Source organism: Strongylocentrotus purpuratus, unplaced genomic scaffold, assembly GCF_000002235.5.
Source record: "Strongylocentrotus purpuratus isolate Spur 01 unplaced genomic scaffold, Spur_5.0 spur5_scaffold_11, whole genome shotgun sequence".
In the NCBI taxonomy this organism is placed as follows: domain Eukaryota; kingdom Metazoa; phylum Echinodermata; class Echinoidea; order Camarodonta; family Strongylocentrotidae; genus Strongylocentrotus; species Strongylocentrotus purpuratus.
The window spans coordinates 31,725,940-31,738,317 of record NW_022145596.1 but is presented as its reverse complement, the minus strand read 5'-3'; the positions used below and the strand labels follow the sequence as shown (position 1 = coordinate 31,738,317).

At 35.4% G+C, this 12,378-nt stretch overlaps 1 protein-coding gene across 1 annotated transcript in view; it reads right to left on the bottom strand.

The window, feature by feature from the left end:
- LOC581605 (guanylate cyclase soluble subunit beta-1) overlaps positions 1–12,378 on the bottom strand; it is a 45,836-nt gene that overhangs the window by 16,279 nt on the left and 17,179 nt on the right. The window contains exon 2 of the mRNA XM_781593.5: positions 4,093–4,166. Within this exon, the coding sequence (XP_786686.3) occupies positions 4,093–4,166 (74 nt within the window). The remainder of the gene's footprint in view (positions 1–4,092; positions 4,167–12,378) is intronic.

Sequence of the window (12,378 nt, the reverse complement as noted above, 5' to 3'; positions counted from 1 at the left end):
AAAGATATTGATGAATAATAACGGTTTACAAGAATTAGTAAATAGGTCATAAGAGAGAAATATAAAGAGAAAGAGACACAGAGAGAGAGAGAGAGAGAGAGAGAAGGAAAAGGAAGCAGAAAGACAAAAATTGACGATTACGATAAGCTATAGACTTTGTCGTATGTACATGTAATTAATTTCTTTTCTCAACACGGTATTGTTCGATATCTAAACAATAGAAACCCGATTTCATCGTTTCCCCGAGTACTGAGCTAGAGGCGGGGAAAAATGATAACAAACCAATCTGCATTTTGAATAGGATCGTCCTAATTCTTCCGTATTAATGAAAGTCATTTATATTCGAGATATGGAACGCTTGGTGTATAATTCATTGAGTACAAACCCCAACAAAGGTGGGCGATTGTGTATTTCTTGTTTTTGATTCACGGTTTGGGTTTTAAAGGGATTGCATTCTCCGCATCAGTCTGAATGAAGTCACTTGTTTTTATTATGATTTAAGTGCAAATCATGGTAAAAATAAATATATATTCAAGGATTTCCTTCAAAGACGAAATGAAAACATTCAGAAATAGGCAAATTCATTTAAACATCATACATTATATTGCAGACATTATCATGATTATCAAATAAACACTTTTATTAAAATCCTCCGTGGATAACCACTCATGGTGTGATTACTATTGATACCCTTGCAATTGTTTTCATTACCCATATTGAATACTCATCAAAAAAGCTTATTAATAATTAATAATTGATTTTAAAAACATTGATAATTCATCATGATATATTCATGTTGCAATTGGAAGAACATTAATATTTTCTTTGCAATAAAGCAGTTTACAATATACTCATATAAAATTGTTACTTACAACAATAATGAAATTCATAGCTCGTTTAATATCACCGTGGTAATGTGAACTTAATGAAGCGATACAACCATTATCAAGCAAATTGCATATTTGTTAGCTTTTGTTATTGAATACACAGGGGAAATCAACATGGGAAAAATGAAAACGTTTCGAACAGCCATGTTTAATTACGGACATAACGCAGAAATTACCTAATTAGGCTGTCTCCCTTGCATACAACCAGAATTTATAGGGGACATTGTTAAGTGTATAATATTATAATATCGCGGTTTCTCCACAAAGTGGGGATAAACATGTTATTCCCTTATGACTTGCAGAGAAAGCTGTTTCACGGTCGAACTGAGTCGGATGATACCTTTATAAGATACATCACCTGAAGGGATACCAAGGGACCTGTAATAAGACGGATGCTATCACATATACTTGTCTGAAGGTTGTATATGTTTTGTACTTACTGTGTATACGACGTTATCAAGGATAAGATTGTATGTATTATCATGATAAGAATTTTGCCTTTCTATTCAACATTCACATTTATATGATTACATTTTAATATAAGCTTTCAATTTCATGTTCAATTTTATTTATTAATTTCCTAAACTATAAAGATAAAATATATGATATAATTGTGCCGGGAAAATCATAATGATGAAACAGCACATACATAATTCAAACAAAGCACGAAATGAACCGAAAATCATGAGCACATTGCAAACAGTAAACAAGTAAAAGAAGTATAGACAATCTTGAAATAAATATGTATATATATATATATATATATATATATATATATACATACATTATATAGATAAATTGTTAACGATGGACAAAATTGAAGTGTGAAGCTAGTAGATATCATAAAGGTTTTTTTAAACGTAGATTGGAAGGGATTAAACAAATAACTTGGATCGAAAGGCATAATTATGTATGTGTGTTGATAATGTTGACCTACTCTTATGTAGAATCATATGTACGTACATCACAACCGTACATGTGTAAACATTTACAGCAGTAATATTTACACCACTGTAAAATCAACAAGCAGAGTTTCTACAAAACTAATCACCAAAAGCAAAAGGCATGCACGGTACGTGAGTATTGTATTCTATTTTCTATTCCATTCATATTGTATAAAATCAGATTTAATTTACAGGAAAAAAAATAAATCAGAAAATTAAGTTAATAAGGGGGGGGGGGGGTTCTACGTTCATGCTCAACTTTGGTCAAGGTCGGGGAATTTATGAAAATTGATTTATTACGGAGCTGAAGGCTTTAGGCTACAAGAGTCAATAATTGCATTTTATTCATTTGATTCACTCGTGAAGTCTGCTAAAAGGTCAATACGCCCGACCATTGCCATTTCCCGCACTTTTTACGGGAATATTGCTATTTATTTTTATTTTTAGAAATACATATTAAGTAGATTACAACTTTCAACTAGAATCTTCTATGTGACCACGGCTCATATATTCTGTGGAATAGCCTACCTATTTTAGGGTTAAATAATCTCTTATTCACTGGCACTAGTTTATAGTAACTCCTAAAACACTCACACATGCCCACACACAAACCCACACCATTTAATACATTTGGAGATGTTTAAAACAAAAGGTATCACTGCTTTCTTTATGGATTTATACATTTAAAAACACAACATGACGAGGTCTGGCTTTCAGCTTAGACGGATTTTTTTCTTCAGGTTCACTATCATTTTTCGCTTTATTAGTAATCACGGCACCATTGGAAAATATTTACGTTAGTAGTGGACGTGTAATGTTTCTTTAGCTGAAGATCAAGGTAATAGAGAATATGCCCCAAAGTTCTCATATTTTCTCCCAAGCATTGGTTTCTGCTCAACACCTTCAATGTTTTAGTATACAAAGCTCCCCAGGTGAAATATTTTAAAACTTTCTACGCTATCGATACACTAGTTTTGTTATCCAATCACATTTTGGACATGTTCATCTGACAAGGTACTACACCAACACGGGGTTTCCCCTTTTCTGATGCTCCTGTATGAAGTTACCAACCATCTTCAATCATGTGGTTTTCTATTGAGTTGCCTGCTTCCGCCTTGGGCGTTTCCTTAAAATGTATTCAGTGCATTGTTATACAGTGCTTGGTCACACTAGGAACTTGCGTCAGTATCCTCATATGAAATATGAATGGGCATGATTCATTGATCACGCACACATAAAATCAATTGGATTATAGTGGTAAAGTAGAAATCTAAACGAAGCAAGAATAATGGTTTCATTATAATATATACAGGGCACGGCTTTGTGATGAGGCTGGTCTAGAAGATATAACGCCACGAAGATGGAATTCACCATTGAACTCCACCAGGTTACTCCCAAGCTTCGTCAGCGCGGACATCATCTGATATCGTAATCATTTTGTTCTTGATGTTGTTGTTGTTGCTGTTTACTTATTTGGTTTTATTTGGTGATATTGCTTGATTCATGTTCGGGGAAGATACATGTTCCTAAAGTATCATTCAGTTGGAAATAATTCCTGAATAATACATCCGCGGTGTTGTTGATGTAGTAACCGCAGTCAATGACGTTTCCGTTGTTTTCGCTGATAGCCACACTCGAGTATGATGGGAGTTTAATAATGATTGCCTCTTGAATGAAAATGTAAATGTAATAGAGAAAAGGGCATGATGGAATCTTTTACAAGGATATTTGATGGTAAAAACAGCGTTGTCGTTATTAATAATAAGGTTGATGACCAAATATTTGCAGGTTTTCTTGGAGTGTATGGATAAATAATGATGACGTAGGTTAGAGGTATATTCCAAAGTGTACAAACAATAAATTACGGAACGACATTCTTTATATTTCATGTGAATATATGTTTGTAAACATAAACTTAAATCAAAATCTGAGTATGTCGATATTTCATGACGAGCTGACTGTGATGATGAAGAATTGAATTATCGGGGTGACGATTAAATGAAATAAGAAACAATTGAGAAGGAGCGAAAGTGGGGAAAGAAACGAAAGAGGGAGAGACAATATTTAAGCAAAGTTGAAAGTGAGATAATGGGTTATATCAGATAGAGAGAGAGAGAGAGAGAAGATATAGATAGATATACATATACAGATATATATATAAGGAGAGAGAGAGAGAGAGAGAGAGAGAGTGATGAGAAAGAGAAAAAAACAGATAGGCTTATAATAAGAAGGCGAAAAATATGAAAAAGACAATAACTTACTTGATTTCTTCCCATTTGTCTTGGCCATGTTCTCGAAGAACCAGCAGCTCCAAAGCGTGATTAACGAACCCATACTGCAAGAAAAAAAAAACAGGATACAAAATATAAGAGGACAATGATTTAGAAACAAACAAAATAATAGTAATAAGAGTAAACATACGTTACAGGCCAGTAAATGACCTGTCGATATGCACATTCCCAAGGAGACACACGATGCAAACATTGGATCATTACTGTACCGCACCTGTGCTAGACATATTAAAAGTGCAGTCTAGAAGGTAAGTGCGACAATAATCGCCGAACTTCTTTTATTGTTGAGCAGAAGGCATGCTATACTATGATCTAACATTCACACATTCACTGACGATGATGACGTCATTGAGCTCTCTTAGGAATAAGAGATTATCTACCCCCTCCTCCCCCCCCCCCTTCGTGACTGTGGAAGTACAAATCAATATGAACATGACTGAATGGAGGGTGTAAAGTCAGGTATGTCTCGTACAAGCGAGATCATGTGTGCAATATGTGAACTGCCTGAGGCACGATTGATGAATGATGCCTCTCACTACTAATTGCGATGTCTCATGTCCTTCTAACTTACAACACGAGATACTGGTGTGAAAATCATATCAGTGAATCTGGTTAGCAATCATTCTCAAAAGAAGTATTTGATTTCACCATTCATCTATTTTCCTGATGATTTTTCGTCGTCTGCTTTATAGCTTTAGGTTCTTACATGATTCATATTGAGACATAAGTACTGGCCATGCAGTACAATACCAAATCTTTTGACAGACATAGATAGAACTTCTAGAGATTCATCTAGCATATCTGGCGAAAGAACTATCAATTTATTTTTTTAGCTTGCTTTCCTTTTAAAATATTGACAATTTAACTGTGAGATAACCAAGAAATCACGTGTATAAGTGATATGAGAGGGCCCTTTAACCCCAGGGTGAGATCATTTAGTGCATTTCTTTCTAATGTACTTTTTAATAATTTAAAGGCACTTAAAAAAAATTAAAAAAATATATATATAATAACAAATTCATATTAATATAGCAAAATATACACTACAGAGGATGACAATATTAGAATGTTCCCGATCTAATTTCTATATTCATCATTGCTATCTTATTGCAATATATATGCCCTATAATATCGTTCTCACACAACAAATACACATTTATATTTTTGATGCCAATCCCATAATTATTTAGAAATAAGGTCGAGTAAAGCAAGGCATGAATGCGATCCAGTGAAAAACGATGTATGGGTCATCAAACCCAGCAACAATATAGTACAGTATATGACGTCACAATTAGATGGTAGAGCTCACCATTCACAACCGCTATTTATTTTCTAATTTAGAGAGGATGAAGACGTGATTGAGGTTTATGGTGGAGAATCCAAATATTACAGACTATAGTTATGGGCTGAAATCACATTTGATAACAGAAAATTGCTGGTAAGAGCTGTGGTGCAGATGAGCATATTCCATTTATCGTTTAGAGCACTATACAAACGATGTCCATCTACCATTTCATAAATATATATATCTTACAGAAAAATCAAGTACGTATTTCAATTTAGATATATTGATAGGAAAATGAACCCACTTAATAAATTCGCCATTGTAATAAACGTCACAATTCCTTTAATATTTAATTAATAGGATTTGAGAGTGACAACAATGCCTTTCTATCCTTTAAGCTTTATTGAATATCCTAATAATTGCAGAATTTGTATTGGCACGAGCGCCTACGCTGTTATTGTCAATTTTATTGGCATTGAATCACGTTAATGAAGGGTAGAATCTGATGTTTAAGACATCAGAAACCTTCAATTAATTTTAAGATAATGGAGATAAGAATCATTTGAGTATATCATATTTGGATGTGCTTCACTGCTACAATTCTCAGAAATTCTCGATCTTCCACTATTGTAATGAGGTCTAAAAAACGCTAGATTCTTTTTTTTTAGCACGTTGTTTTGGGAAAGGATAGAAAGAAGAAGTGGGAGGGACGGGGAAAAGTAAAACATTGCATAACTTTTTATATCAATATTTTGAGTGTGTATAGCAGAGGAAGGGAGAGAGAGAGAGAGAGAGAGAGAGAGGGAGAGGGGGAGAGAGAGAGAGTCATAAAACGGGCAATGGGGACAAAGAATAAAATAATGATTATAGTTTATAAACATTTATAACAATTACGATCATGCATCGTTTTTTATGATTTATGTAAATGGAAGGGAAAAACGAAAGAGAAAGAAAAGGAAATGGAAGGAGAGGAAGAGAGAGAAAGAGAAAAGGGAGAAAAGAGATAGAGAGATATAAATACAGAAGGAAAGAGAGAGAGAGAGAGTGAGAGAGAGAGGGATAGGAAAATCACCTAGATATTTTCGGAAAATCATGTCAGCTTTTCAATATTCCAATGTTATGAGCACTTATATACTGCATGAAACCTTTATGCATTAAATGAATGAAGTAGTCATGCATTGCTCATGGTGCAGTATCCCTTCAATGCTAAACACAGCTACTAAATTCATCTCGCACAAGTTTAACTCTCTTTTGTCTCTTTTTTCCCTTTCTCTCTATTGGATTGCACATGTACGGTTCGTGATTACTATGCAGAAGACATGGGTATGCCCAGCAGAGATTGATAACAATCTGAATGTCGAAAGCAAAATGGAAATACAACTCTGGGCTTTGTTTGCCACGGTGTACGGCCAAACAGCTTTATAGTGTGGACTCTCGATACAGAGAGTGCATAGCTACCTATCTTATCACTCTAAATAACCCCAAGACTGTGGTATCATTACTTCGTGGCGTATTTACGAAAGCGCGGACCGGTAAAATGGCGCCTGAAGGCAGTTTAATATCACTTCATCTTTACACAGTGCAAGGACACAAGGGGATCATTCCCATGCATGCACTTGGATTCCGACGCAGAGATTTCCCTGTTTGGAAAAGTGGGAAAGCTCAAGAGAATAGGTGCACGGATAACGGAGCATTATTTAAACTGACAAAACTTTACAACGCTTGATACCAATAGGAATGAAAAAGGTTGGCAATGTGAACAGATCAATGGAAAGAGGGGGAGGAAGAAAAAGTCTGTGTGATGCTGGACTAGGAAATCTCTGATTAGGGCATGAAAACACACGTTTAGAGTGAGGTGTTTCCACCAGTTCCTTTTCTCTTTACTCAATATTTCCACCAATCGAACCCTTGCGGCAAAATACAAAATATGGGATCGTCGGTTGATAATCGGCTTGCGAGAAAGAAAGTAGGAATCGTAAAAATTAGGATTGCAGAGGCGTTCACATCTTCTCAGAGTCCCGTATAGACATTCGTGTAATAATACAATTGGAACATAGAAGGAGAATGAACTGGGGTATGCGTAGCACAAAGTCCCTTATGGGTTAATCTTTCTAAGGTTTTTGTGTGACGTCTGGGGGCAACCATAGCCATATTGTGAAGCATTTTCAAACACATGTTATGACATGATTTTTGTTGAGTATGAATAATAAGCTGTAGCTGATTGTGAAACCTGTACAATCAAAATTCAAACATGTCGCTGTTACGAGTTGAAACCCCTGTGGACTACCCTATATACATTTGTAAGTAACGTTGCACACATCAGAGTGGTTTATCTACTTTGAAATATTTACCGGTCTCCAAGGTAGATAACTGAATGATTTATATCTTATCTTCTACAGGTTCAATTGTTCAACCTGAAAGCAGTGATAATTGAATTCCCCGGAGATATAAGGTAAGGACATGCCATATCCTCTGCCTGACAATTTCCACGTATTTATCACTGGGTTCAGTGTAACGCACTCACTCAGGTTAGTTTCTACAGAATCAATGATTGCATACACAAGGTGTAATTTTATATTTTCTGACTATTATTAGGATTAGTAGTTACTATTTTATCGTTATTTGTTTCGTGTGATGTCAATCCCACTGTGCACGTCGATCTAAATGTTTGAAAGAGAGAAACATTTTCCCACTCTATAACTTTTTTGATTTGTTACATGAAAAAGGGCTCAACAGAAAACAAAACTTTACTACTATTTGATGAAAATAAAATCAGAGAAAAGATAAAAGCTTATCTGAGAAGATTTTAGAGCAACACTGACGACACGTATAGAAATAAGAAGAACAAAAGCGAAAGCGATTCGTTTCTAAACGTAACGTCATCACTTACCAATCTTGTAAATGAAGTGTATCGATATGCCATTAACTATTTCCCCAACGACTTTTAAAAACCATGCCTCGTTATTCCTCGCTTCCACCATCGCTGAAAGTATAGTCATTTAAAAGATGGCTAGATGAGTCAAGATTTTAATGGGAATTTATTTATGCACGGTAAAAATGTCTATCGACGCAAAATGTGTCTTTAAAAATACCAGACACATTCCCTGTGGTAGATTTCTAAGCTTATTCTTTTTGCCTTCTGCTTACGATCCCTTGGGCATTCTAATATAAACCCTTCCTCCTGGGTAATTCTTCCGTATTACATTAAGAGGCTTGGCATTTTCACTTTCAAAAGCTGTTTCACAGACAATTTGAACATTATTCACAGAGTTTTACTGGGTTGATCGGAGCCAGAAGCTAAACAGGTATTTTTAACACTGATGTCGAAAGGTTCCAAAATGTCCGTTCAGATATGGCGCGGTTAACCACAGCAACAAACACGTAGATGGATGGCGACTGCATGAATCAAAGAACTTGCGCGTATTCACACTTAGCTCTTTGTTCTAAATTACAGAAATGTGAAACATATTACATTTTTGATTGCCTTTTCTCATTATATTTATATAGAGAGAAAGTGAGTGAGCTCTCTAAATTTACTAAAAGGGCAGAGTATGAAACTTATTAGCCTGACAGTGAGAGTCAGGTCTACAGAGGTCGAAACAACATCTTGCAAAGCAGGTGCTTCTTATTTCAACATGAACAGAGTGAAATGATGAATTGATTATGTTTATTATGGTTGAACAAATGATATACAAATCTAAATAATACTCATGAGGTAACGGAATGTTACTTTTGATTGTCGACCATCTTTTTCTGTTAATTCTAAAACATAAAAGCGTAATGAACATGCGTGTTTTTGTGGTTTTTTTAAGGGGGTAAATTGTTGAAAGATATTGTCCGTCTATCCAAATTAAATAAATTCTTGTTCAGAAATATTCCGTAATACATCTCAAAAACTCTCTATAATTATATTGGAAATTCATACCGGCAATGAAATGTGTACTACTATTTAAATAGTATTTTAGAGAAACATCAGTTCGTATAAATGTATCAAATCTGATGACATTGTGTAGTTCTGACTTATTATCAGTCACATAGTTTCTTTTCTAAAATATGGAACATGGCAAATAACGGACTTTGTGAATTTACAAGAATCATCTACCATACTCTAAATGTGCTGTTGACTATAATAATGCAATGTCTAGTTTATTCCCTCTGATGGGTTTTAGAAAATGAGGTGCGCAAAAAAATTGTTGGGAATGAGATGGATGATATATAGAGAGTGGTCGAGACAGCGAGGTGGGAGAATTAAAAGAGAGAGAGAGAGAGAGAGAGAGAGAGAGAGAGAGGAGAAAGAGAGAGAGAGAGAGAGAGAGAGAGTGGTGGTGGTGTGTGTGTGTGTTTTTTTTTGTTTGGGGGGGGGGGAATGACAGAGCATGCAGAGTGAGGAAGAAAAAAAGAATAGGGATGTATAGAGGAAGCGAATGGCAGTTCTAATTCATATGCAAACAAGAGCGCAAATTTGGCATTTAGTTAGATCGAATTGCATTAAGTGGAAATGCTAACAGAAATCCGTCGTTATAATGTCTCCAATGTTTGATGAACGTTTATCGATCATGTTCTAAAACGGTGCACTTTTGTCCCTCCATCTCAAGGCATACCACGCAATGTATTAGGGGCATATCAAAATATATTGGACTTAGATTTAAAGTATTTCTCTACCTCTCAACATGGATGTAATTTGGTAATCATTTTCTGATGATGATTTTTTTTCTTAAAGACGAGTACATAATCCGTGGGAGCCAGGTTTTCGCAGAAACAAGGGAGAAGAACAAAAAAAAAAGAAATAAAGAGAAAGAAAGAGAGAGAGAGAGAGAGAGAGAGAAAGAGAGAGATGGGAGTAGAAAACAATATTGCTATCAAAATAGTCACGTGTTCTTCAGCACTAACTTAACATAGCGGCAGGATTAACAAAATGGTTCTTTAGAGACATTTTAAGCATATTTAATTTGTTTCAATTAATACAAAGTTTCTAATTAAGAGAAAAACTATTCCAATTAATTGCGCTATATTACTTGTATTCTTTGAATAATCCATATGGCATTCACCATCAGTAAGATGGTGATTATTGTCAGGTGTTAGATGATGATCTTTGTGGCCCTGTCTAGTGTGACTTGAGGAAGAAGTGTGAGAATCATTTAATGTCACTTTGTGAAAAACATATCGTTTTTCTTTTTTCAGCTTGTCATCTATATCCCTCCAACTCAAATGGATTCATATTGTGCATGTATGCAGATGCGCATTTGATCCTGACGATATCCGAAACGTCAATATCTGCACAATTAACCTGTATCATTTACATTTTGATTTGGGAAGAAAACATGAGTGAGGAGAAGACATGATGAAGAAATCACCTAAAAATCACCACTCAAGTGCTTTCCTTTTAGCCATGCAGCTTGTATATATTTTGTGATAAATTTTGTATCAATTTTCTTATTATTTTCTTGCTGAAACAATCGGATAGTTTCTTAAGTATTTAAAGAGTCTCAACTGTAAACATGTACTTCCTCCCAGACTTCGAAACCTATATGTGTACTTTTTATCATTGTTTGTTATATGCTTCAAACAAAACTGAACAAACTAGATGCCGTTTATTTGAAGTTTGTTACGATTTGAACTCATCAGTTATATTCCATTTCATTCCCACCACAAAAGTCTTAAATTGATTCATTAACCCTTTGCCTACTGGAACCGGGTGGTTCCTGTGTTAAGTCAATGGGAATGAGAGAATTCAGTTACCAACGGGTTAACATTAATTACAGATTTATCTTGGAAATTAGATATATACGGGCCATTGTCACCTCGTATTTGGACGGTGATGTTGTCCAAAATAAAAAATTCTGCATTATTATTTATTATACTTCAAAGCAATGCGACCAGGCACCATGTTTTCAAGCGCACTCGTGGCAATTCAAAAACATTAACATTCTCATCCTGGATGGAAAGTGGCAAAAGTATATTAATGTCTTGCTAAACGACATTAGTGCTCTGATGGGACTCGAACCGCAAACCATTTACACCACAGTCGGGTGATGCATCTACTACACCGCGACACGTCCAATGTGCCCGTACACCTGCGCTGGCTAGATTCAATTGGAGAGATGTTGTGTAAGCATGAGTTCACAAGTGACCTCCCGTACAATCTGGCACAGTGAGTGATATCTACTGGGGTGTTTTAACTGTCAGTACGAGTGCTGATGATGTGGTTACTTTACAGACATAGATACATCGCAGTCAGCTCATCTCACATGTATTTCATGACCCAAAATCAGTAAGGTTAGAAGTTATTTTAAGAAACCTTTTCATAAACATCGTCGTTCAAAATTATTGCCGTCCCCTTAGGATCGTGTGTCATAAAATATGTAATCTAAATGATGCGTCGCTTAAAGGGAACAGGGTTGATCTCCTGTCTTTGTATGTGCGATCTCTCAATACCCTCACAGGCATCTTCATTATCTTTGACATATTCATTATAGGTTCATCATTTCTATGTCAAATAGCAGGTATGTAAGGAGAACCATTCGGTATACGATTATATCAACCACATTTAATGCACACCATATCCTGATTAAAAAACAGTTTATGAATGTTTGGAATATAATAATGTTAAATAAATTTTCTGAATCCATTAAAAGTAACATTAAACGACTACTAGACACATACGTTATCATTGCCAATTCATCATTACGTATACTATTACACTTAAAGTAATGCAAGTGGAAGGGCAGTATAGCTCGAGTATTTTTTTCTTTTTGAATGTTGACTCGCAGCTAGTCGACCTGATTTAGCTACGTCAATGCTATATATCTAGCGTGTCATTAAAAAGGTAAGACCATATGTGCACCTCATCAAGGTCAATTATTCCTAGCTCTGCTCGAACCATCTCTCCTCTCCAACCAGGAGATATCGAACGGGTGCTCTATGACTATCAAATCTAACTCACACACCAGCTCTAATGGCAAGACATCACT